At 50.5% G+C, this 24,357-nt stretch overlaps 12 protein-coding genes across 12 annotated transcripts; 5 read left to right on the forward strand and 7 right to left on the reverse strand.

The window, feature by feature from the left end:
- Window positions 1-358: 358 nt before the first annotated feature.
- Window positions 359-1,757, reverse strand: An03g04120 (uncharacterized protein; the record flags this gene model as incomplete). The annotated part of the gene is made up of 2 exons (XM_001390256.3): window positions 359-1,347; window positions 1,421-1,757. The coding sequence occupies 2 exons, from the start codon at window positions 1,755-1,757 to the stop codon at window positions 359-361; spliced, it is 1,326 nt and encodes a 441-aa protein (XP_001390293.3).
- A 651-nt stretch (window positions 1,758-2,408) lies between these two features.
- An03g04130 (uncharacterized protein) lies at window positions 2,409-6,326 on the reverse strand (the record flags this gene model as incomplete). The annotated part of the gene is made up of 8 exons (XM_059747056.1): window positions 2,409-2,605; window positions 3,674-4,734; window positions 4,785-5,121; window positions 5,348-5,444; window positions 5,529-5,608; window positions 5,739-5,899; window positions 5,996-6,073; window positions 6,226-6,326. The coding sequence occupies 8 exons, from the start codon at window positions 6,324-6,326 to the stop codon at window positions 2,409-2,411; spliced, it is 2,112 nt and encodes a 703-aa protein (XP_059605227.1).
- Window positions 6,327-6,426: 100 nt separating this feature from the next.
- On the forward strand, window positions 6,427-7,721 carry An03g04140 (uncharacterized protein; the record flags this gene model as incomplete). The annotated part of the gene is made up of 2 exons (XM_001390258.3): window positions 6,427-6,598; window positions 6,775-7,721. 2 exons carry the CDS (start codon window positions 6,427-6,429, stop codon window positions 7,719-7,721), a joined length of 1,119 nt encoding a protein of 372 aa, XP_001390295.1.
- Window positions 7,722-7,808: 87 nt separating this feature from the next.
- On the forward strand, window positions 7,809-8,170 carry An03g04150 (hypothetical protein; the record flags this gene model as incomplete). Its single annotated transcript, XM_059747057.1, has 2 exons — window positions 7,809-7,828; window positions 7,912-8,170. 2 exons carry the CDS (start codon window positions 7,809-7,811, stop codon window positions 8,168-8,170), a joined length of 279 nt encoding a protein of 92 aa, XP_059605228.1.
- A 128-nt stretch (window positions 8,171-8,298) lies between these two features.
- An03g04160 (hypothetical protein) lies at window positions 8,299-8,658 on the reverse strand (the record flags this gene model as incomplete). Its single annotated transcript, XM_059747058.1, has 2 exons — window positions 8,299-8,394; window positions 8,470-8,658. The coding sequence occupies 2 exons, from the start codon at window positions 8,656-8,658 to the stop codon at window positions 8,299-8,301; spliced, it is 285 nt and encodes a 94-aa protein (XP_059605229.1).
- Window positions 8,659-8,989: 331 nt separating this feature from the next.
- On the forward strand, window positions 8,990-10,874 carry An03g04170 (hypothetical protein; the record flags this gene model as incomplete). The annotated part of the gene is made up of 6 exons (XM_059747059.1): window positions 8,990-9,082; window positions 9,175-9,284; window positions 9,368-9,465; window positions 9,975-10,019; window positions 10,117-10,232; window positions 10,290-10,874. 6 exons carry the CDS (start codon window positions 8,990-8,992, stop codon window positions 10,872-10,874), a joined length of 1,047 nt encoding a protein of 348 aa, XP_059605230.1.
- Window positions 10,875-11,106: 232 nt separating this feature from the next.
- On the forward strand, window positions 11,107-12,049 carry An03g04180 (uncharacterized protein; the record flags this gene model as incomplete). Its single annotated transcript, XM_003188586.2, has 2 exons — window positions 11,107-11,638; window positions 11,697-12,049. The coding sequence occupies 2 exons, from the start codon at window positions 11,107-11,109 to the stop codon at window positions 12,047-12,049; spliced, it is 885 nt and encodes a 294-aa protein (XP_003188634.1).
- A 1,775-nt stretch (window positions 12,050-13,824) lies between these two features.
- An03g04190 (uncharacterized protein) lies at window positions 13,825-15,470 on the reverse strand (the record flags this gene model as incomplete). The annotated part of the gene is made up of 2 exons (XM_001390263.3): window positions 13,825-14,238; window positions 14,310-15,470. 2 exons carry the CDS (start codon window positions 15,468-15,470, stop codon window positions 13,825-13,827), a joined length of 1,575 nt encoding a protein of 524 aa, XP_001390300.1.
- Window positions 15,471-15,525: 55 nt separating this feature from the next.
- Window positions 15,526-16,251, forward strand: An03g04200 (hypothetical protein; the record flags this gene model as incomplete). The annotated part of the gene is made up of 4 exons (XM_059747060.1): window positions 15,526-15,642; window positions 15,734-15,785; window positions 15,881-16,066; window positions 16,142-16,251. The coding sequence occupies 4 exons, from the start codon at window positions 15,526-15,528 to the stop codon at window positions 16,249-16,251; spliced, it is 465 nt and encodes a 154-aa protein (XP_059605231.1).
- A 228-nt stretch (window positions 16,252-16,479) lies between these two features.
- An03g04210 (uncharacterized protein) lies at window positions 16,480-20,120 on the reverse strand (the record flags this gene model as incomplete). Its single annotated transcript, XM_059747061.1, has 8 exons — window positions 16,480-16,560; window positions 16,611-17,528; window positions 17,824-17,969; window positions 18,025-18,160; window positions 18,214-18,654; window positions 18,704-18,820; window positions 18,880-19,868; window positions 19,919-20,120. The coding sequence occupies 8 exons, from the start codon at window positions 20,118-20,120 to the stop codon at window positions 16,480-16,482; spliced, it is 3,030 nt and encodes a 1,009-aa protein (XP_059605232.1).
- A 12-nt stretch (window positions 20,121-20,132) lies between these two features.
- An03g04220 (hypothetical protein) lies at window positions 20,133-20,585 on the reverse strand (the record flags this gene model as incomplete). The annotated part of the gene is made up of 1 exon (XM_059747062.1): window positions 20,133-20,585. One exon carries the CDS (start codon window positions 20,583-20,585, stop codon window positions 20,133-20,135), a length of 453 nt encoding a protein of 150 aa, XP_059605233.1.
- Window positions 20,586-21,827: 1,242 nt separating this feature from the next.
- An03g04230 (uncharacterized protein) lies at window positions 21,828-24,250 on the reverse strand (the record flags this gene model as incomplete). Its single annotated transcript, XM_001390267.3, has 10 exons — window positions 21,828-22,075; window positions 22,141-22,185; window positions 22,233-22,317; window positions 22,382-23,216; window positions 23,285-23,330; window positions 23,386-23,607; window positions 23,665-23,726; window positions 23,780-23,945; window positions 24,047-24,106; window positions 24,175-24,250. 10 exons carry the CDS (start codon window positions 24,248-24,250, stop codon window positions 21,828-21,830), a joined length of 1,845 nt encoding a protein of 614 aa, XP_001390304.3.
- Between the last annotated feature and the right edge of the window lie 107 nt (window positions 24,251-24,357).

Here is a 24,357-nt window from a genome sequence, read left to right on the forward strand (position 1 = left end):
ACTCCGGCTAAATGTAACAAAAATCGAACTACCAAGCCATTTAAGTATGTCCATGACCAACCCTTTAGTGCCATTATGCCATGCATCAATCAACCCCTATGTGCAATAAGAGAACAGAACCTAGTATGAGTACAGCAGTACACCCAACATGAAACGTGCAATCGATCAGTCAACGCCAGACACCAAGCTCAAAGGTCGGGAGACGGAATGTAAGCTATTGAGTTACAGATAGGGGATCGTAGCATCGGCCACCCTGCCTGCAGTAATAGCTTGTAGACTATTATATCAAACTAGAATCTGTTTCGCTTGGAGTTAGCACAGCAGTCACCCCCACAATAATTCAGGCAAGGAGTTCGCATTAAACGTACCGAATTTCATAACTGCCCGCGCGAGTCATGTACCGCACCCACTTCACACTGCTATAGTTGCTCTTCTCAAATACCTTCAGGTACCGCACCAGTAATCCACTGCTGGTGAACATGAGAAGACTGAATGATAGACTGAGCGGTGGCCGACTCCACGCCTTCTGGTGTGTCATGCTCGTCAACGTCGCTTCTGCTGTCAGGACGTATTCGCTTCCACCGGAAAACCGCGCAATCTTCCACACAATGTTATTATGTTCCGGCTCGTACTTTGCCCGACCCTGGCTGGTCCGTTCCGTCGTCTTGGCGGTGTTCAGCGGTGTTGGAATGCGAATCACAACGTTTGTCGCGAATAATTTCGAGCTGTAGTTTGCTTTAATAGCGACGCTGTATTCCACTTTGGTGGTGCCGACTTCACGCACAATCGGATGAACCTTGAAGGGCAAATTCACGTTTTCGGTAGCGCGGTAGCGCATGAGCTCAAACTCGCCATCGGGAGGCACAAAGGAGATAATCCGATCGGCGTCGAAGCGGCCCAGCTTGACGCACTGGTGAAATTGGCAGTCTTCGAGGGTGACAGAGCCCGCGGCCGCGCGGGTAGCCTTCATCGTGCCGTCGCGGTTGCCTGGGGTGGAGGAGCCGGCAGCGTCGGTATCGAGGAGTAAGCGGTCATTAAGGCCGAATTTGCACTCTGGGGTGCCGGAGAGGTAAGCTCGCATGACGATTTGGCCGTTGACATCGGCGCGAAGGACGGTGCCTGTGGCGGACATGAGGAGGTTGACGTCTTCAATCACGTCGACAAAGGCCTCATTCTTGCGGTATTTGACATCGGAACGGCGCCAGGAGAGAGCGCCAGTGGCTTGCATGGTAATACGGCTGGAGTCGGTCGCGGAATTGGCAATGGCGGATTTGACGCCTTCGGTGGTGATGTACATTTTCAAGGTGTCCGTCTCGGTGTTTTGAGGGTATCCGAAGTCCAGGATTTCTATCAAAGAGGCAAATGCGGTTTAGCAATCTTTCAGGTGGGTTGTATGCTCGAAAGCACAGGTGAGGCGCACCGTCGAGCAATTCGTAAATTAGGACAAAGTTGTTCTTCACGGCCTCCTCATCGAGCTTCCCAAAATAGCTCTTTCCCAGCATAACCAGTCGGTATAGGAATTCGAAGACCAGCGCGGCATTGGCATTGCTCTTAGTCACGGCGACCAGGTAGATGTTCTCGTGTTTGACATGACTGAAAGTCGTGGAGCCTAGGGTGAGGATGGGCGAGCGGACCTGAGGGTTGGAGATGACCTGGATGCGGAAGATGTCGGCGAGGCGCGGGCGGCAGTCGCTGCGGAAAGCGCGGAAAATTAGGTTCTCGCCCTTTTGGTTGAAAATGAGGATACCAGAGAGCATTGTGAAAGGGCGCTGCGGAGGATGAGGGAAGGGGGGTGAGGGGGAAAAAGAGAAGTAGGAGAAGAAAGGAAAGGGGGGATCGGAGAGGAATGAGGGATGAGGGGGCCGCCGCGGAGAGAGAAAGCTGAAGTCGGTCTCGACCAGCGCAGGCGATGGGGGTTTGTCTGCCGACCCTACTCCGTACAACTATAGTTTATTCGAACCATTACAGTTATTTTCGATGCGCACGATGAGTGACCAGCCAGTATATTGTTTTGTTTATTCGATTCTTCTGTGGATATGGTGAAATATTAGGACATCAAGGAAATCGACGGAGTCCAGACCTTCTAATGCGAAATTACTAGTCACGGCGACAAACCCCTCACACACAAATTGGCTGTTCGAGCTATCAAGGATGGACATCGACAGTTCGACTTTAAATAGTATAACTATCCTTAAATGAAAACAGTTTTCTCAAATGTTGAGAGCAAACCATCATTCAGCTTTGGGGAGCATATGGGAGACTAGCGGGCCCGTAGGACGTTTGTATCAATACCATACATAGTACTGCCCGATTCGAATGAACCTCGTTAAGATATTCATCTAGTGGAATTATATCAGGTAGATGTCCTACTAATAATGGTAGCCATGGTAGCGAGAGTTTGATTAACATCAGGTACCTGATCCAAATTCGATGAAGATAGTATCTGGCGGTTGCCAACCTTCATATCTCCAAGATACTTGGAGCTTTGTATTCAGTATTCCTGCTCCATAAATCCCTTTCAATGTCTTTTGCAGCTTTATAGTGGTACACACTCTGTCGGCTATCAATGTAAGGTAGAGATAGTAGCTGCGCAGTATAACAGTGTCTTCATACACCTCGATGCGGATATGTTGATTCTCGGGTGTAGTGAGATAAGGCAGTAAGGAAAATATTAGTATACGACATACAATGATAATAGTTCTTTCGGTGGCTTCGGGCACTTGCATCGTAATAGAGCAATGAGCCCCGTTTGGGAAGATTTACGAATCACCGATGGTGCTGTGGCTTAGTTTGGTACTAGTTTGAGAAGATGATGTTCAATTATCGTATTGGTACACCGACTACTAGATGGTTTGGTGAGTCCACCGAGGATGACCATCAATAAAATTATCGTTCTGCATGTGAATAGCGTAGCTTTTTCTCTCGACGGCGAAGCACGACCTGTAGGTCGATATAATATATACTTATAGCGCTTGAAGGGGTATAGATAACAGGCATATAGGGTCAACGTTGAAATGAACACCAAGCGGACGGTTAGGAGACTTTGTGTGAAGGCGACTACGGGAACACCCACGTATCCGCAGAATCATATTTGACTGGGGAGGGCATTGATCCCTAGATCAACTGTAGTAATTTGGAGTAAGCATTGTGTATGCTCGCATTATCCCCGATTACAGCTCCATGTTAGGCTCTCTCCGGGTTTTGACGGTCGAGCATACATGTATATATACACAGCTCATATAATCACCTAACTACATACGGACAGTAACACACTGATGAATGAGATGGGGTGTTGTGCTCGTCTCATGTGCGGGCCAGATCTGCTGTCCACGGGGTCGGCATAGAGCGACAGGAAGCAACATGCCACTCCAGAATTTCGAATTCAGTAAAACCTCGTGGCGCTGGTTCACATTGCGATAACATGGACTGTCGCCCACATGGCGGGTATCAAAGTTAGGGCATGGATATCATGATGGCGAGTCCAGAAATAAAAGAAATCACAAGAATAGATAGAATCTCGGAGATCGGAGTTCGAATGCAGTCTCCTATCCCGACGAGACATATTAAAAAGGCGTAGATGATTAGTTAGAAGGAAGTCGTAGAGAATGTAAACCGGGACTCAACACCGCAGATGGCGATTTAATAGAAATCGTGCGGGCATTCCATCAGACACCGCTGCTCGGCCTGGTCCCTGAAAGTGATGGGACTCCTTCACTGCGAATAATTCCAACCTTGGGATCCGGAATCTGGATGTCTAGCGACATGTACGCCGTCCTGCGGAGACTCCAGATATGCACTCCGTCCTTGGCCCCGACCTCTCTGTTCCACCTCTCCAGCCAAGCTTCCACCCGTTTGAGATGGCTTTTGATACCTGGCGCGCCTATGTCTTCCCAAATCCATCCTGTCAGAAGGCTCAGCGCACTGTCGATGAAATTGCGAACACTGAACGGATCGAACGCCTTGATGAGCTCGTCATTCACAGTGGCTATCACCTTTCGAAACTCTTGTTCAGGTAATAGCGGGTCCAGAATCTCGGGGTATAGGTTGGAAAATGTGGGAGCCAGGTCCCCCTTGATCATCCAATCACGCCGGATTCGTATGATGCGGGTCGTCATGTACTCCTCGGACCCGATCGGAACATGTGGGTTGATGTGAGGATAACACGGATGCGCAGGGCCCCAGGCTAACTCCTCCGCTACATCCGTCTCGCCGCCGTTCTGGGCTCCAGTAATGGATGGTACGGATGCAATGTGTGACTGTGACCGCAGCGAGGATTGCGACTGGATGTGGCGAGGCCGGTCGTCGTGAAGCGGTCCAGGTCCGTCTACCGCAAAATCGAAGCCCAGATGCGCTCGTTCCGGTGCGCGAGGGTTCTTTACCTCCGGAGCACCATTTGACACTCCCGACTCGGACATTTCTCGTAACACCAGCTGGTCGTCAAATGCGCCACTGCGCCTCTGGCCGCGAGGCACTGCGATGCTAGAGCGTCCACTCTCCGTTTCCCCCTGACTGCGCTCCACCACCAGACTGTTCGGGGATGGGGTCGGTCGACTGCGACGCCGTTCGGGGATAGTCAGCAAAGGGTAGGCGTCACGGTGTGCGTCGAGTGGAAGGTTCTCGTCGGAGAGCTGCGACAGATGGGGTACCGTGACCGGAGTGTTGCGGGGAACGTAGTTGACGGGGTTTGCGAGTCGCACCGACGGTGGGCGCAAGATCGTGGGAGGTATCCAGGAACTCTTTCGCCGGTATGAGAATCGTGATTGGGAGGAACTCGCTGCGGTGACCTGATCGGAGGATGTGGGGGGATGTGCCTCGAAGGAATGGCACCGAACGCGGAGGCCTCGCGGGGGATAAGGGGATGCTTCTTTAACCGGGGGCGAGGATAGTGAAGGGCCCGTTCGCGACGCGATAGGAGACGTTTTCGAAGAGGAAAACGACCGAGAGGGCCGCGAGGCGCGCTTAGATGGCGGAGAGGCCGTGGTGGACGAGGAGAGGTGAGACGTTGTGGTGGGAGGAGAAGGAAATGATGTCGATGGCCCAAGGATAAGAATCGATCGCAGCGGGCGGCTTTGATTGGCGGGTGAGGATCGAAAAGGGGCGCGGCAAGGGACAGAAGATGATCTGAGCACGACATTCAACGACGGACGATGGAGATGATGCTGGTCAAGATGATGTTTAAGTTCAAAGGGGAAAAAAAGACCTCCAACGGCACTCTCCAGGTTTCGGAGGGGACCAAGGGGTATACAATGAATGAATGGGAAGGGTGTGGTGAAGACCAACAGTAAGTAAAGGAAAGTACCCGGTCAGTAATAGTCAGTAAGTAGTATCTACTCCCTTTCATACACACTTGCTCTCACTGCTATGGAGGACGAGGTTCTCGTTAATGGGGCGAATCCACCCTCAAAAGAATGAACGCAGTGGGATTGACGGTTTCCAGGAATCAACTGCTAGGCCGAGAAAAAAGAGGATGGCCATGGGTCTATTATTGTAGCGGAATGAGTTCGCCCAGAGGCCCATCCTTTATCCACCGAATCCCGACTCGAAACAATAAACGAGTCAATAGCCCAAGTAAGGCTCCAACCCAACGCGGGAGCCGAACCAGAACTACCTCGATTTCCCAAAGTTAAAACTAATAAAAATAATAAAAAACAAAAAAATCTTCCCCTAGTATGTACTTAGTAGTGCATCCATCCATACTCATCCATCCCTCAATAATGGCTGTGCAGCAAATCAGGTACCTCCGACACTGTGATCAGATGGAATGATTGTCAAAATCCCCTCACAGCATGGTCCAATGTTCATTTCTCTTTTAAACGTTCGAGGACAAGACGAGCAATAGAGGGAACCCTTATGGCCAAGGACAAAGGCAGTCCGAGTTTGAATTAGATTAAATACTCGCCTGGGCTGGAATTAAAATGAAGCTTGATCGCCTTCTTTTCCCCGTGCCATGACGTCGCCCGGCAGCCTTTTCGGGTTCTGGCCTCGGGACCATCACGTGAACACTTTGCTTCCCCACCAATCAGGACCTGGAAGTGTCTCCAGTCTCCCCCTCTCCAGTCCAGTCAGTCTCTCGCTTCACTCACGCCATCAAAAAATAGAAGTCTTGTTCAATCGTCTATACTTCGCTACTGCTCCCTTCAACCGTGATAAGGGGACCAAGTAGAATAATTCATCTCTAATATCTTCGGTTCCTTTAAGCCAAGACGGGTGGGACGTCCTGCGCACCTTTTCCTTGTCTCTCCAGTCAAAGTGTTCGCATCCATCCATGTCGGACTCTCCCAACGCAGCTTCCGTCTCCTACATTTGACGCCGCTTCCGCTCGCCATCTGCAATATTAGTATTACTCTGCGCACTACAAACAGCTGTGGTCCAGCTCAAATCTATTGTACTTCATTCCTGCGTTTGTACCATCAACGGCGCCAAGGGATGAAAGTAGCAACGCTGCAGTTTGCCCCTCGTTTGGGCGATGTCGATGGGAATATTAAGAGAGCCAATGAACTTCTCAAGAACGGGAAGGTAGTGCGGGGCGTTGGCATTGGGGTTGGACTTGATCTCCTGAAGCCGGATGTTTTGATTTTGCCCGAGTTGGCCTTGACGGGTAAGTGTTACTCTGTCCTCCCCATGGGTGTCACACGACGCATGAGCTTCGGGATGTTTGTGCTCGGTGGCTTGTTCCCTGCGTCTTAGCCTGGAGCTCTTACCTCTACCAACATCCGTTGAGACTCCCTTCCACCCCCGGACTTCTCTACGCAGCACGATCATTGATTTGGCCAGGATACAACTTCCCCTCGTTGGAGGCTATAAGACCCTTCCTTGAGCCCGTTGGACAAGGTCCTTCCGCGCAGTGGGCTCGAGAAACGGCAAAATGCTTCAATTGCAAAGTCTGCGTGGGCTATCCGGAAGTCTACCGAGGAGATGATGCCCAGCAGGCTGATTCATCTAACCCCACAGAGACTTGCTACAACTCCCTTCTGGTGGTGGACGAAACCGGTGATATCATCCTAAACTACCGTAAATCGTTCTTATACTACACGGATGAGACGTGGGCGGCTGAGGGCAACCCTCAGCAAGGCTACCACCAGCTCTCCTTCCCAAACTCGAGTCAAAGCTCGGTGGAGTCCCAGATAGCTACCTCTTTCGGCATCTGTATGGACATCAACCCATACCGGTTCGAGGCTCCCTTTACTGCCTGGGAATTTGCTAATCGGGTCTTGGATACGAACTCTGAGCTGGTCATACTTTCTATGGCTTGGCTGACCTTGTTGGAGCGGAACGAGCTCGACTCACTCGGTGATGAGCCGGACTTAGACACTTTCAATTACTGGATCCAGCGGTTCATGCCGCTTATCAGGAAGAAGATGGGCCATGAGACCAACTTCGATGGCGATGATGCTAGTCACGGAAAGAAGATTATCATTGTGTTTGCCAACAGAGCCGGAGAAGAACCGGGTGCGGAAGGGACAAACCCAGCTCGGTACGCGGGCACGAGTGCTATCGTAGCAATCACACAGAAACCAACAATCCGTACATGGAGTAAGGAAACTTCTATTGAAGAAGGAGATCCTGGTGCCGATACAGATGCCGCTGAGACAGATGCACCGTCATTTGATACGAAAATTCTATGTTGGGATATGATGGGTGCGACGACGGAAGGTATATGTTTTGCCGACACTACGGCAGACCCCAGCATGGTGTTTGGATTGGTCAAAGCTTCAAAATGACATTCCAACTGCACTTGAGTTCAAAGCCACCTCGGAATTGGTGGGTTGCAGCCTGGAGTGTTGCCCTGCCTATTAAGTTTATTTCAGATGGCGTCACTTGAGTCGGCGTTCGTAAATCAAATAGATAGTATACTAGAGGTGCTTTGGGCTTGGAATCTATAACGAATAAGAGTCGCAATGCATGTCCAAGGGTTCGTTTTCTGGCGCTATGGGATATGGGAGTCGTGTATACGCTCCTTCCCTTGCTGCGTAGGAAGCTTATCTGGGCACCGGTTCCTCGCTCACTTGTTCTGTTCCATGCGCTTTGGGCCCTCCACCCCGTCCTTGACCCAGTGGACTTCTTATCGGAGAGCGAAGTGCATCTCGTCAACCGACCGACCGACCGACCGACAGGCAGACGGACGGACGGACAGATGGGCTGGTTCCAAAGTCCCGAGTTGCCACAATGAGCCATGAGCTATCATGTGAGACATTTCCTGGGCTCCAGTCAGACTCGACCATTATCCATGTGACAGGCGATGGTAACTTGTCATCGTCACTTGGCCGTTCATTCGCATTGGGAGCGACCAAGGCGAATCTAGACCCATTCCTGCTCTCCGGATGATACCCGCCTACGAGATGTATACTGTCCTCCAAGGTCAATTGCGGCAGGAAACCCCGGATGATCAGAAGGCTCCGGACAATGATCGCTACAGCAAACTAAAGTACCTAATGGTAGAGTATCCACTCCAGCATCTTATCTCATGACCAACTGATCAGCGACTTCGCCCGTCAGATGGCCTCCTAATTCCTCAGAGTCAACTGCTGAACCTTGGAAGGAGGCTTTTCTTTCCTTTTTTTCTCTTCCTGTCGGGTACCCCCCCTGTTTCTGCATGCAACCCTTGACGCGCATCCCTAGACAAGGAAAGGTAGCATACTTCGGAGGATGCGTATCCATCCTGGTGAGGAGGAGATTGGTAGAGATCGCGAAGAGGGATTTGATAGGTTGCATTACGCAGCATACATGTGATGGTTGGGGTTAGCGGACAGCCTTGGAAAGATTGGGAATCGATCCGGGTTGGTTCGAAGGAAAACAGAGTTGCTGCGCAATGGGGAGGGCATAGTGGCCTATCGCAGATTGATTATGCCAAATGCAGGCTTGATGGGGGCCTCTCTACCACTACTTTGTAGACTGACGATTCGAAGCCACTAGCAGTAGCTACTACCTATGACCCATTCGCAAGAAAACAGGGGGTACAAGAGCAAGTGGATGACTGGACAGTCGGACCATGACGACATATTTAGAAAGTTCAGACTGCAAAAGAGATCGGCGGCTAAGGGGAGGGGATCAGAGACAAGCCACCGTAGTAACTTCTTGGGACGTATGTGCTGACTCGACTCAGAATAACTCATAAGTATTCCGTCGATAGTCACTAGTTGTAACTACTGCCAGTAACTGGTTGCTACTTGGAAGGGACGGGCCGACCGGGATGAGCAGGCACCCTCCATGGCGCAGCGACGTTTCCACTCCAATAATGGGCTTCTGCAGGATAACAGGACATTCCCCCATTCGATCGCTGCTATGTTCTTGAATAGACCGATCGCAGGACACTAGAGAAGTCAGAAAGGACACCAATCAGTCCCCTTTTTCCCTTTCGAGCCAAGAGGGCTGCCGGATTCCACGTGATTCCGGGTGAACCCCTCCTCCGGCCACCGGGACAGAGGAGGCCTGCCGACCAATCAGAATTGGTAATCGAAGAGTTGGGTGAGGAGGGGGCACGGGATGGCAGCACCTGACATTTTAGGATGGAGAAGGAGGGACGAGGAAACCGGTTGGAACTGAGGAGGAGGGGAGGAGGGGGAAGGGAAAGTACTAGGAAGATAATAGTGATGTGCCAGAAAAAAAAATAGTCTCAATGAGAATGATGATTACAGAGAATGGTTGGTGGTGGTATGATTCCGGGCTGGCCTCACTTGGAGCGAGAGAGACTGCTTACAACTAGTAGGTTTCTACTTTACTGTAAGTTCTTCTCAGAATAACCCCTTTTTTTCTTGTCCTTTTTCGGATATGGTACTACAATAGCCCAGAGCTTGGAGGTGATGAAGTACTTACTATCGACCAAGTATATTGCAGCAAGTACCGCGGGAGTATAACTAACTACTACCAAGTAGTTAAGTGAGATAGTAGTTACTATCAATACTCCGTGACTGGGGTCAGGTGATCGGCCTGGGTTACTTATTCTTTACACCTCGGGTCTGTTTGGGGCGCCGTAGCGGGCGGTTCTCCTCTCTTTGATTCTCGTCCTCGTCCCTCGCCACGTGAGCAGTCCCTCTCTACTCGACTCTCTCTCTACTCCTCCATGTATCCCTTTTTTCCATTGTAAAATCCGCCACAACTTTTTGCTTGTTTTCAAAGCCGATCCGTCCGCTGTCTTTGATGTGGATGCTTCGATCCCGACCATTTCTTTCGTGAACAAATTTCGTTCTCCAGCTTCTGCGATCGAACCGGCGTCTTCCCTTCTGTTGTTGCCCGTGGCAGGTGACTTGCTGTCAGGTGATAGATAGACCATCCCAAGGTAATCAATCCAGCTCTCCCTCTCCTCCCCCTTCGCTCGCGCTGTGCCCCTCTACTCTCTTTGGCCTCTTGTCTCCTCCGCGGTTCTTCCACGGCCAGAAGCATCGCCATCGCATCATGGCTTCTGCTTTGGCTTGCCCCCTTGTCTTCTCTCTCTCCGTCATGGCCCGGTCGGGCGATGGCCGAGGATGATGATGCTGTTTTTTCCCGCTTCCATCGGTCGCAAAGCTGTCTTCGCGACGCGTCGCCGATATCGCTCCCATCTCAGGGATTTGCTCTTTATCTCCTCATGTGCCCGTGCTACTGCTTTCACTTCAGTGTCATCTCTCGTTTGTAGTTGTATCTCTGATGGTGGTTGCGCCGTTCATCTCGTGTTCCGTGCTTGTTGGTGCTTGGATGCGGAGGTGGGCGCGTCAGCAAACGCGTTACTAGCTCACAACCCAACCAGATCTGCCTCACCTGTGCACAACAGCAACTGTAGCCCTTCACTGGGGACCCTTCAATGCCTCCTTCACAAATCAATGAATGATACCATTTTCTTCCCTTGCAATATTGTCACTTTCTGTCCTCCGCCGGATCTGTTTCCTACACCATCTTGAACCGTACTGATCGTGCAAAAGCGACTTTGTCACTAACAGAATTTCTAGAGTCAACGAGAATCGCCTAATCTCTCCGATTAGGCCCCTAGAGCTGGAGCGAAACTCCGGTAACTACACTGAATCCCTATCGTTAGCAGGTAAGTGCGTTTCGGACGTGGTGGCTGGCTCTCCAAATGACACGCTGCGATACTAACCGCTACGCACAGGGCAGTCATATCATACATACCTAACGATGTCCGATCCGTCGTTGGGTGCTACCGATGGTAGTGTTACAGCCAAGCGAAAGCGCGATAGTACCGATAGCACCGGTCCAGATGCCCAGCGTCTGAATCGATCTTCCAATGGGAGCAACGGCAGCATTCCCGCCCCAGATACTCAGCCGAACTTCGCCCATAGCTCTCTTGGATCCTATGACGCGCATCTTCCAAGCGCTACGACAGAACTCAACATCGACCAGCAAATTCTGCAACATGTTGGTCCTCAAAACGGTATCTCGGATGACAATGCCCTCACTGCCAAGGCGGCACTCGCCGCCCACACCCCTCAGAACAAATACCCGCCTCCCCCGGATGCGACCTTTGACAATAATCTCGCCCACGGCTTGACGTTCGGAGACGACATGGGCCAGGCTATCGGCTCCGCACATGGTCACAATTCTACTGCTGCCGCCGTCTACGCTGCTCGCGAAGCACAGAGCATGAACCAGAAGCCTTCCGTAGGTTCTCCGGAATGGCATCAGATCCGTAAAAACAATCACAAAGAAGGTACAGCAATACATTCCCCTCTCCATTTCTCATAGTGCACCCACTAACGGGGACTTAGTGGAGCGGCGACGCCGTGAGGCGATCAATGAGGGCATCAATCAGATTGCTCGCCTTGTCCCCAACTGTGACAAGAACAAGGGCGCCATCCTGCAACGCGCAATTGAATATATATGCCAACTACACGAAGAAAAGAAAGCCATGAGTGAACGCTGGGATCAGAACAATATGACCACAAGCCATGCTATCAACGAAATTAGTTCGCAGAACTCCAAACTGAAGATTGAGGTCAACCGTCGGGGTGACATTGCGCTGAAGTGGTTGCAGCGCTGCCGCGACGCAGGTCTTGAGTTCGAAGACTACGAAGACTCGAAGGAGCTGGAGCCCCTTGACATTGACCAAGGCCAGGTTTAATCTCGAGTAACTTGCATTACTGCGCGTGCAGACAATGTGGTGAGAGAATCACTGCATGATCCCCTTCCTTTATACTCACATGTGCTACGACTTGTTTACCTTGGGAGCCATTGAGATAGCGTCGATCTTGTCGCTTGCTTTCCTCCCTCTTCCCTTTCCTCTAACCTTTATCCTAACAGATTCTCCCCTTTCTTTTGAACAGACCTTGCCTGATCTCTCCCTGTTTCCACTTTTATTTTCCATGTCAGTTATTTGCAAGGTACAGTCTTACGATGTCCGGTTTTTGTTGTGAGGGACACGATGTGGTTCTCCTCCAGTTTTTATTTTAATTGCTTAGCCTGGGGTGGGTATCCTGTTTCTATTTCCCCGTATCTGCTTTTACCCCTGCTGTGATTCTTTCTGTATGCTATTCTTAAGGATGGGACGGCGAAACTATGGCTGGGAGTGGATGATCTGATGGCCATGCAGCCTAGGACACCACGGCGTGTTATCGGAATGCAAGCTCATTTCAAGTCTGATCTCCGTATGGTTCTAGTAATGATTTAGTGAGCAGAGCAGATATCGGATAAGGAATCAAACATAAGAGTGATTTGTCCAGCAGATGCAAGGTCCTGCCTGCAATAGAACCAATAGAGTAATAGATCACATGCAGCATATACGTAATTAAATATATCGATGACGCTAGATTTCTAACATTGTTGTGGTTCATCACTTCGTACTAGTACTTATAAATACACAATTACTAAACATCATTGCATCCTTGCCCCCAATCGTTCACATCCGCTCCATTTTCCCCACAGCGTGGCCATCAATCGACATAAGTACTAATTCCCATTGCCTAACTCCATTCACCTAAGTAAAGTAATACATGAATGATCCCATCACCATTGACTACTACCAATTACTAGCAACTACCTATCATGTACCAACTACCATTCCCATGCATAGCTTTGTAGTAAGAAGATATTGCCAGTCAGCAGGCTAGATAACTTCAACCACACATGACTTCACCGCTTCAGGTCATTGTCATTTAGCCCAGATGGTCCAGATCGTCTCGCTTATTCAGTAGTTTACTTTTTCGGTCTTGTATTTGGTTGTTTGCGTTGGTAACTGTTTATCATGTGATTACATTTTCATGCATGCGATGTGTGCCTGTGTAATAAATATAGGTTTGATTGATGACGATAGTTGTCTAACCTTTCCAAACATTTAACTTGATTTTTTATTTACTATAAATCAAATTGAAGAGAGACTTCATAGGCCAATAGGCTGGAGGTGGGGCTGGCTCATCGGTCATTGATTTGCATGTTTGTATCTCCCGCTCGATGGAGGAAGACAGGGCGGGTTTTTTAATTGCATTCTTGTGGTAGGTACTTTGGAAGAAAAGGGGAAATGCTGATGCTGAGTAAGTTGTGTGGTTTGGAGACATGTTGTGCAGTGACACGATGAGGATTTGGGTTGTAGACGATATTACCAAGGATGTAAATCAGACGAGATAGAAAGGACTATTTCGACGTGGTGCGGTTGATGGCAGGGTTAGTGTCATTCTTAGACATAAGCAGTAATAGTGGCGACCTAAGGAGGATCTCAAAAAGTATATACAAGAAGTTTATAAGATTTGTATAAAGAAGCCCTCAAACAAAGCGCTAATACACCAAAGAAGCAGAGGCATGACCAATCTCGGCACGCACTCCCAGAGAATTATAATCTTAGAAAGAGTACAACATCATATCCCATCATCGCAGACACCCAGTTAGTCAAATCACATCACCAAGTTACTCGAAGTTGGAGGAAGCAGTGACAGACGAGCCAGACGAGACGCTGACGTTCTTGACGGTAATCTGAGAACCACCCTCGGCAGTGACACGGACATCAACGGTGTCAGTACCGAAACCGCTCTGGTTCTCGAAGTAATTGTAGGAGGAACGGGTGGTAGATTGCCAGGTGCTACCGCTGTCGGTGCTGACCTCGAGCTTGGTGACGGGCAGGTTGGAGTTGACTACCTGCATGGCGAACCAGTAGGCGGAGGTGCCGCTCTTGTTGACCAGTTCGATCGGGGAGGTGATACCGCAGGCAACGTACTCCCAGTCGATGCTGATAACGCCCTTAGAGATGTCGGCCAGTTCAGAGAAGGCGCTCTCAAAGAGATCGAGGTGGTTGGAGTCGCATTCGGGACATTCGTCGACAACCTTGATGTTTGTTAGAGACAGGAAGAAAGGAACAAAAGCGCGTAGGGAAGTGCTTAGGAGATAAGACTTACCATGGCCTTGATCTTGGTACCGCTAGGGCCAGTGACCTCGACACAGGCACCACATTCGGCTGCGTTGTCCCAGCGTTGGGAGGAGAGGGCCGTGCCAAAGAGGCCAGAGGGGATGGTGTACTCGGTGAACGAGCAGGTTCCGCCCGAGACGTTACCGCCGTAGAAAGTTGCTTCACCCGAGTACTCGGAACTCAGGGCACTAGAGGTGGAAGAGCTGGAGCTGGAGGCAGACGAGGTCGCGGCGCTAGCAGCGGTCGAGCTAGTAGAAGTAGACTTGGATTCGACAGTAGTGGCGGCGGCCTGGGTAGCAGCAGCAGCTTCGGTAGTGGCGGCCTCAGTAGTAGCGGCCTCAGCGGTAGACTGAACAACGGCTTCAGTGGTAGCAGCAGCAGCAGCCTCCTGGGTAGTGGCAGCTTCGGTGGTAGCAGCGGCAGCAGCAGCCTGGGTAGTAACAGCCTCGGTGGTAGCGGCTTCAGGGCTAGGCTGGGCAGCTGCTTCGGTGGTCGCGGCAGCTTCAGTAGTTGCAACCTCAGTGGTAACAGCCTCAGGGGTAGGCTGAGCGGCAGCAGTAGTTGCGGCGGCATTGGCAGCAGCATTGGTCGTCACCTCAACGACCGAGGAAGAGGAAGAAGAGGTAGCCTCCACAGCAGTGCTAGTCTCAGCAGCAGGGGAAGCTTCGGCAGCGGAGGGGGTGGTGGCAACTGGTGCAGCGCTCTCGACCGCGGAGCTCGTGGTGGCGACCGCAGGGGTTGCAGTCACGACCTCAGTCACGATAACGGTGGAAGACGAGTGCAGAGTAGTAACCTGATCAATCGAGGTAGAGCTCGACTCGACAGCAGGGGTCGAGGTTGGCTCAACAGCGGGAGCAGAAGTTGGCTCGACGGATGCAGTTGAAGTAGGCTGGAGAGGGATCGTCTTGTAGTAGACGCTCTGGGTGTAACCAACGGGACATTGGCCTTCACCTGCACTGGCGAGCGTAGAGGTTGGCGCAGTTGACGCAGTCGAGGAGGGCTGGAGGGTGATAGTCTTGTAGTAGACGCTCTGGGTGTAGCCTTGGGGGCATTGACCTTCAGCTTCGCGGTTCAGCAGTGGGTTGGCAGAGACCGTCGCAGCGGCACCCAGGGCAGCAATGCCCAAAGAGGCGAGGCATCGATACTTCATGTTTGAAAGATGGAGAAAAGTGTCTCAGACAAGGTGCCAAGAAATGAAATAAAGAATGGATGTCTTTCTCTCTTTGCCGGCCAAGAAATGGCGTGGAATCACAGTAAAGATAGGACGTGCAGTCAACACAACAATGGTCAGTAAGGAATGGACAGGATTTCAAATCCCAGGGGTGTAAAATCTGCTGTTCCAGACAGAATGGCAAAAGAGCGACAAAGAGAGAGGACACTGAAGAAAGAAGGAACCTCGTAGGATAATAAGAGGCGAGGAGCAGGAGAACGAGCACTCGGGGCGTCTGGCCCCAGAGCCAGAATAGTGTGATCCATCAGCAACCATCAATCTAACGAAATGAACACTCGTAAGGATTTGCCCTGATTAGCGCCATAACTTTAATGACACATAAGCCCGAGGGAAGGCAGCAGCGATTTCGTTCGCGCACCGCGAAATGAGATCGCAAAGTGAAACGCCGGGCGTGGATCACCACCTTCAAAGGCCAGGGAATCGGAGCAGAACCGATGGAGCAGCGCGACCACTGGGTCTTCCCTTTGCTCCGCAGGTCTTAGCTGTTGGCCAACATCACTGGCTTCCGATATTGAGTAATTAAACTACACGGGCCCGACCCACTGCTCGGAAATCACCCAACGGCCAGAGATAGGCAGGCTAGTAAGAAGTTGGGGCCGACTGTCCCCCCCTGCAACAAGCCGCCAATAGCCTAACTGGGAGCTCCAGGGATGTTCAAGCCGGACTCACCTTTGGCCAGCCACTTTCAGTCCAGGGTTAGATAGGTAAAAGGGAGTGGAAAACATGGGCTGATGGCGGCAAAAAGAACCATCAACCAACGGAAGTCTAGCAATGAACGAGGGATCCATCCGCTCCGCGGCATCCCGCAGTGGGTCGGGTCTTTTGAGCCGGGTGTTCGTTCACCAAAAAATCTCAGTAATAATCTTTATCAAAAATATCATAATCTCCGTTGATACTGTTGCAAATGTTGTCTAGCTTTGAACTGTTTCTAATCAGGTAGGGTCCACGATCGGAAAGCCATAAGCGTCCAGGCATGGCCTCCATTGTGGGCTGTGTCTCCAGCACAACCCTGGTGTAAAGCCGCAAAGAATTTACCCGTCACTTGGAATCCCACATTACCTCGTTTAATCTCAATAGCGCATCAGCACTGGCTTTCTTTGCTGCCATGAACTCCTCCCGATTCTCCGCGCCTCGGGGGCCGAGGAGGATATCTGAAAAGCAAAGGTCAATGAGGACCTTGAGTTCATCGTACGTGAACGGTTCGCCATTACCAGCGGCCAGCGCTTGGTCTCCGTGGGCTGCAAAGGATTCCTTCTCGTCCTTGGCGTAGTCCAAGGCTTTCTCCGCACCTTCCAGGAACCAATCAAGGAATTTAGCGCTACGAGGCAGAGCAACCACCTCGATCTGCTCACTGTTCTGTTGTGGGCTAGAACTGTCATCTTTCCGTACACCATCTGTTGGGTCTATGATGATGTTCTTCAAATTTTGTTGCAGCACTAGCACGTCTAACTGGAGTCGGAGCGCGCCATTCTCGTTCATAGCCCCAATATGGCAGGTGTTCGCGACGAAAGTACGGTCGATGAACCGAGCAAGCCCAGACGTGATGAACCATCGCTCAGATGGTCCTAGGTAGGACGAGATGTTGGTGTCAAACGCGATCAAGTCATTGTTCAGCTCAAGCACCGTAGGAGACGCAGCAGTTGGCTGGTTTGAGAGAATGTGCCACCAACTGGCGAGCGAGCTTGGAGATGGCGTAGTGGGTTCCGAGCTTCGTGTGTTCCGGGGCTTGGGGCCTTCCATTGTCCGCTTCAGCATGTGGATGATGCCGCAGCGGATGTCGACATGCAGGGCGAAGAGAGCAGTGCATGCAAAATCGCGGAGAGATTGAAGAGTGGTATCGAACACAGTCGCTGTCTCTTGGTTCAAAGGAAGATAAACTGGCTGATTTATGCCCTCACACTTTGGTTTCATGGCACCAATTAGAGTCCAGCGGCGATTAGCTGGTCGGGACTCAGCCTGTCGCGTATCCGAGGCTGGCTGTGTGATTTGACGTAACTGAGCAAGATGGCTTGCGAACCATTGCTGTACCAATTAGCTTCTGTAATCGAAGATATCTGGACTTATCGCCTCAACTAACCATACTGTTGAAAAGAAGCGACAAGGATACAACTGTCTTGGGGTCAGATATGATATCGTATGGCTCCAATGGAACCTCATTCGTTGAACTAATGAGAATGTCGGTTTCCTGTTGGTGTTAACGCGAGCCTTGCAAAACGGAAGCCCTCCATAGACTCCTGGTAGGATGATTTGGTATGGGGAGGTTGTTATCTACCTTGTCTACGAGCTCCCGCTTGTTCTCGGTCACTCCGTTCCATAACTCAGTGATAATGTCATGAACGTCGCCTGATTCCGCATGACGCGCGGCAGCCTTCAGTCGGACTTCTCCATTGTCTCGCGGAGATGTTTTGGTCACGATCGCTGGACGTTGCAAATTAGAAGAACGAACGAAGAATGCCAGCTACGGACATCTCACCTTTGTACCATCCACAACACTTGTCGTAGTAAGTCACTATTTGCGAAAGGAGAAGCTGTGTGAAAGCTTGATCATGTGGGATGCTAGACAGCATTTTACTGAATTCTCGAATAATCGACATAAACTTGACCGTACCCTGCGCGTCCAGATGTTAGCCATATGTAAGAAGCTGTGTGGGATTGTAATTACCCTGAAGACCGGCCGGGGAGAGACTCCAGACCAGTGAGGGTCCTCTGTGAAAGCATCCGGCGAGATAAAGCTAAGAGTGCAGAGGTCTGTCACGGTTTCGTCTAGCTGAGGAAGGAAAACATTGACCAAGAAGTCATCTAGGAAGGAAGTCAATGTACTCATGGCAATATCGGAATCCACAGGTACAATTTCCTTCAGTCGCTGAATGAATGATAGTGAAGGAGGAAGAAGGAGGCTCATGTTGAAAACGCTTGGCTCTATGAGGATCTTATGTCCAGTTCCCGAGTTTCCTTGTCTGGCGTCGGATGCATCAATGATAGCGGTTTTCTGGCTTGATTTGGTGACCAAGCCAGGAACAGAAGACCTGAGAATCTCGTCCAACTCATTTTGTTCGGCTTGGATTTCGGAAGTATGATCCGTTTCGGACAATTTAAACATTTTCTAAGACCAGTGAGCGATAATTTAAGCATGTTTTGGTCATAGCACGCACCTTGTTCTTGTCTCTCTGCCCTGTGTAAAGTTGTCGTTTCGTTTCGGTCTCTTCGAGCCGAGGCCGGAATGATGACTCTCCATCCGTCGCCAGGTAGTCATGCATGAGGGACCGGATCTTGTTCATGTGGTTAGGGAGACAGTCAAACAAGCACACAGCAGAGTCCATTCACTCACCTCGCTTTGGTAAAGCTTCCAAAGTTCCTTGAACCCACCTGCGAGCGCACTGCCCTTTGGTATCCCTTCGCGTTCCACGATAGCTGCAATAACATCATGGACAACACGATGACCTTCAGCAATAGCCTCGAATTTAGCATACAAGGTCCACAGAAACTCGGATAGCACATGACCGCGTTTTTCGATTATATCTGTCGGCAGATTTGACTTGCTATCTTGTGAGGCAAAGCCGCGGGTGTTGTTTGGATACCTTGCATCAATCTCGGCGTTAGTTTTATCAACAACGGCAAACAGTTCAACAGGCAGGCGTTGTTCTATCCTATCAACTGCGATGTCCAAATGTCCCATCTTGTTTAGCGCTTCTATCAGCAGTTGTATGTAGTAAAATGTGTCGGCCTCCAGGTTTCGCGAAGCATCTTCGACCATAGGCGTGGATGCGTCCAACTTCCCAAGAAATGCATAAACGGGTCTCTCCCATGAGCTTGTTCCAGTCCAGCTGGAAGGGTGGGCCCCATTTCCTTCACCATCAGCAGCTGGTGGTTTCCAGCGGCTTGAACAGTAGGGGGATTTGAGGTAGAGGTGGTCGTGTAGCTCCTCTATCAGAATGTCCGTAAGAGATGCTTCTTGGTTTCCAAAATAGGCGCGAATATCTGCGAGAGCTCCAATATTCTCGAGTTCAGAGCGCCGCAAAAGCCGCAAAGCGTTATGCAATACCTCCACAGCCGCAAGGAATCGTTTGTCCGAAATTCGTGACTCTAGTCTCTCGGGCAAAGATTGAATTTCTTGTATCTGGCTGAATAATTGGATAATGTCGTCATATTTCTGTGACGACGTAGCCAATCCCTTCAACTCGGGCTTAGTCGACAACAACCCGGATTTCGCCTCTTCCAGCGAGATCTTCAATGTGCGGACTCGGCTTTGTGAGCTCTGTATGCTTGACTGGATCTTATGGTAAGTACCAATGGAACTATTGAAACCCTGGTGATGTTCTGTATACTTCAGCATCGCGTGCAGGCAGATGAGGGGCACAACGGCTTACCATTGACAACGGACTTCAATGTCCTTTGTATTTTATCATTGATTCTTATGAAATCCGGCTCGCGATCGGCTTTCCCCAAGGTACTGGTATCCATCAACTGCAAAGCGACTTGTACAGGAACACAGTTTTCGGAGGCCACAAAGTCCCATTCTCGTTGAACCATTTGCAGGACATCTATGACGGGAGCCAGTAATGTTAGCATGCTTCTGTTCAATCATGCCTCCCCTGGCGAAAGGTAAGAGAAAGAAGAGGTACAATCCGAACCTTCGATGGCCTGGGGACCCGCCGCATGCCCGGTAACATTCTCGCCGCTGCTATTACTCCCTAACCAGCTATTGTCTCCGCGAGGGCGCCCATCCCGAGAACCGAGTGCCCTCCTATCAGCCTCTCCGTCCCTTGTGCGCGATCGCGACGATGAGTGGTCACCATCTCTTTCCTGTCTTTCCCGTCGTCGTTCAGGTGACTGTCCCGGTGACAAGGAAGATGATGAAGGCTCTGGATAGAAGCCACCGTATCCACCTGGGCGACGCTCTCTCTCCGCACTGCCTCCTCCGTAGCCGTTCATCCCAAGGCTGTTACTGCTGCCGCCGTATCCACCATCACCGCGGTCATAGCGGCTGGTATCGGAGTATCCGTATCCGTTTGCGTAAGGGTTCCTGCCACTCATACCAAAAAACTGTCTTCGTTGAAGTTCAATTCGTGGGGGAGCTGGTAACTAGGAGGCGAGGCTTTGCTGGCGAAGCGCAAGGTTACGGGCTGATTCGAGAGCCTAGGTGGAGTTATGATAATGTATTGGTATCGGTGTTGTCGTAATGAGTCAAGTAGAAGATGATACTAGCATGATCGCCTGGGTTGAGCTCAGAGCTAGAGAGGAAACAATGCCAATTCAGACCGAAGAGGAGGGGAACAATAATAGTAGGTCCGGGATGCTATGCGGAGAAGGTGTCAGCTTGTAGATAGAAGCGGCAGTTTGGGGTTGGCGGTCTCCTTCTTTTACCGCCTAGCTTGTCCTATGTACTCCGTACTAGTAGTAGTTCTACCACGCAGCAAGCAGGCCTGACAAGGGTGCAGAACCTATTGATCTTTCTTACAATTATTCTATCTCATGTGTATGTAGATAAGGCCTTTAAAGTAAATGAGGTCCTGTACACTTCGCCTGATGCACGTCTTACAATTGAGCACGTAGTATGGAAAGTCCTCCAAAAGAGTATCTTTTGCCTTGTTGGATCGTTCGGTGTGATGACTACAATCCATCCAAGGTAGGCATATGCCCTTGTTATTCCATACTGTACTATCTCATCAATCTAATTTCCTAGTGTAGCAGAACTTTTTCATGGGGAGCAATTCAGGTTTATACCTACCTGCTTATCTATCTTCTGTGTTAGTAGACTAGTTACATGTGGGCAGCAGCACAGCTACTGGCACTGATTGGCTCTGTCAACGGGAGCTAATGTCCCTCGACATCATGGAGGGTTGTGACCCACATGGGAATCCGTTGCCCTGCTGTCCTGGTAAGCATTGATTCTTTTCCTAATAATGTGAGCGTGCAATCTCTTGAGACTTTGCGTTATTGGCCAAGGGATCTAGTCGGTCTCTGAAGGGCCATTCTTCTCTACTGTAATGCCAGTCGGAATTTAAAAGGCAACGGATGCAGGCATCATCACATAGGGCCCATACCTCCAGGAGCTTTGAATTCTCGCTCTCATAAGATTTTCATCGGACTTGGTAAGTTCTAAAATCAACATGGGCTAGCCCAACGGCTTAGATACATGATTATGTATGCATGTTCTCCAACGCACCTATCAAGCCTAGTAGCGAAAGAGTGACGAGAGCATATGTATTACCATCAGCATAAGACGCCCTCCAATCTTCGTGCTGGTCGTTTCTTCTCGCGGTATGTCGAACCAGTCTATTTGGATATAGGCTGAGTCTCGCGCTGGAGCCAACTGCGTGTGTAGTCGTCGTTTTCGAAGAAGCGGTGAGTCTTCTCCCACACCTCTGCATGATATTCATTCACCCATTTGAGTTCATCCTCACTGAGAAGGGTTGCGTTGATCAGGTTACGGCCCAGCGGAGCCGTGGTGACGTGCTCGAAGCCCAGCCATGGTTTCTCACCGAACTTATGAGTCGTTTGCACTTCGCGCGCCATGATAACATCTGAGTATGGCGTTAGTCAACCATCGTAGAAAAGCCGCGGAAGAGGGGTAATAGTCTTGACGTACTCTCAATGCGAATGCCGAACTTTCCATCTTCATAGAATCCAGGTTCTGGTGCTGTCAGCAAGCAGCCTTTTATCTGTATCAACGATCCTTACCGTCAGAAATAACATTGCCCGCAGCGATAGGGACCTCAGTATACTGCACACGGGTACCAATACCCATGGGTCCCTCGTGCACATTCTGTCGACACCGTTAGCTATATGGCACCACACATAAGCGAGGGGCTCTGTTTTGCGGTGCTGACCAGATAAGAGCCGATTCCGTGGCCTGTACCGTGGAGGTAGTCGAGGCCTTCCTTCCACAAAAATTGTCTAGCGAGAGCATCAAGCGCAAATCCACTGGTGCCCTTGGGGAAAACAGCAGTGTCAATGGAAATGAGACCTTTGAGCACCAGTGTGAAAGCTTTCTTCTCCAAATCGGTGGGGTTTCCGAAATGGAACGTCCGAGTTACATCAGTGGTGCCATCCAGATACTGGGCACCCGAATCGCAGAGGTAAATGGCTGTTGGATCGATAATGGAACAACTTCCTTTCTCTGGCTTATAATGGATGACTGCTCCATTCGGGCCTGTGGAAGAGATAGTATCGAAGGACAAGCCAGCGTACAGATCATGCTTGGACCTGATCTGTTCCAGCTTGTCTGCCGCATCAACCTCATCCAAGGTTGTTTTCTTGTTGATCAACTCGTTCTCGAGCCAAGCGAAGTACTCGATCAAGGCCGCACCATCACGAACATGGCAAGAGCGCATTCCCGCAAGTTCCACATCGTTCTTGATGGCTTTAGCATCAGCAATAGGGCTGCGGACCTCCTCAACCTGCTCTTCACCTCCCAGGCTAAGGCTGAGAGCCCATGAAGCCTTGTTGGACAGTAGGAACTTGGGGGCTGCTCCCGTCGCATCCTGCTTTCGCGCCTCGCTAAGGGCTTTAGCATCTGCGAAGATAGAGTCATACGGCTTGATGACGACATCCTGGCCTAGATGAGCTTTCACTTCCGGCGTTAACTTGTCCTCGTCAACATAGAGATCGACGGTAGTAGGGGTTATGAGGGCGTATGAGAAGAACACTGGGTTGTATGGGATACTGAAATCCATTAGCATGAAGTAAAGGGCGAACTCAAGAACTAAGCAGACGGGGGTTTTTAGACTTACTCGGTGCCTCTCAGGTTGAACAGCCACGCAATCTCATCGAGCATCGCTATTGTATTCGTTAGCCACCACACAAAGCGGGTCTGGAAAAAGACATAGCATACAGATAACAATGCCAGCCGCCTTCTTGTTTTCCAACTCCTTGCGCAGGTCGCTGATTTTCTCCTGGAAGCTCTTGCCCGCATACTGCGCAGGGTGCACTCTCACCGCTTCCCTTGGAGGAGCCGGTCGGTCTTTACCCCAGACCAGATCAACCAGGTTCTGTTCGACGCCCACGAGTGATGAGCCATTCTTCTTGAGAGTCTCTGAAAGACTACGGGCGCCCGCTACAAGATCTTAGCGTCTGGATCGATCTTCGCCGTAAGGTCCGTGACGTTGCTTACCAGGTGTAACCAGAGCTGGATCGACTCCAACGACCTTTCCTCCCTCTGCTTGTTCTGTAGTCCTAGAACCATTTCAGTTTTCGATCCTATGTTCTCTTATGGTAGGTTTCAATACCATTCCTGCCAGGTCGGGAATCCCTCAACGCCCCGCTTCAGAAGCGCCCAATTGCTGTCAAGCTGCTTCGAAGCCTGGTTGAAGTAACGGCCATCTGTCGATAGTGCCGCCTTGGTCATGGAAATGATGGCAGTTCCTGCCGATCCGGAGAAGCCCGAGATAAATTCTATCGGAAGAAAGCAAAGCGTAAGTTACATGGCGAGGGAGACAAGGCGCAAATGCGAATACAATCCGAATCTGGAAAAGGGCGGAAGGCGAAATTCTAACCTCGACGGCCGTCACATGGAGCAATGTATTCGGACTGATGACTATCTTCCGAGGGAACAACTTTGAATTCAGTGAGTATAAAATTTCCAACAAACAACAGCAGTGAACTGGGTTCGGCGATGCCATACTGTAAACATCCACTTTACGCTCCTGCATCAACTGCCTTAACCTGGTCAGGCGTTCCGACGTGTCCACAGTCTCCATATTGATGATGAAGCGCGGGGCGGAGCTGGAGAAGAGCCTTGAACGGGGCAGGGGTAACTTGCGAGCCGATTGGAAAGCTGAAGTCCAAGCAAGGCGAATTGGAGGGT

The sequence above is a fragment of the Aspergillus niger genome, assembly GCF_000002855.4.
Source record: "Aspergillus niger supercontig An03".
In the NCBI taxonomy this organism is placed as follows: Eukaryota; Fungi; Ascomycota; class Eurotiomycetes; order Eurotiales; family Aspergillaceae; genus Aspergillus; species Aspergillus niger.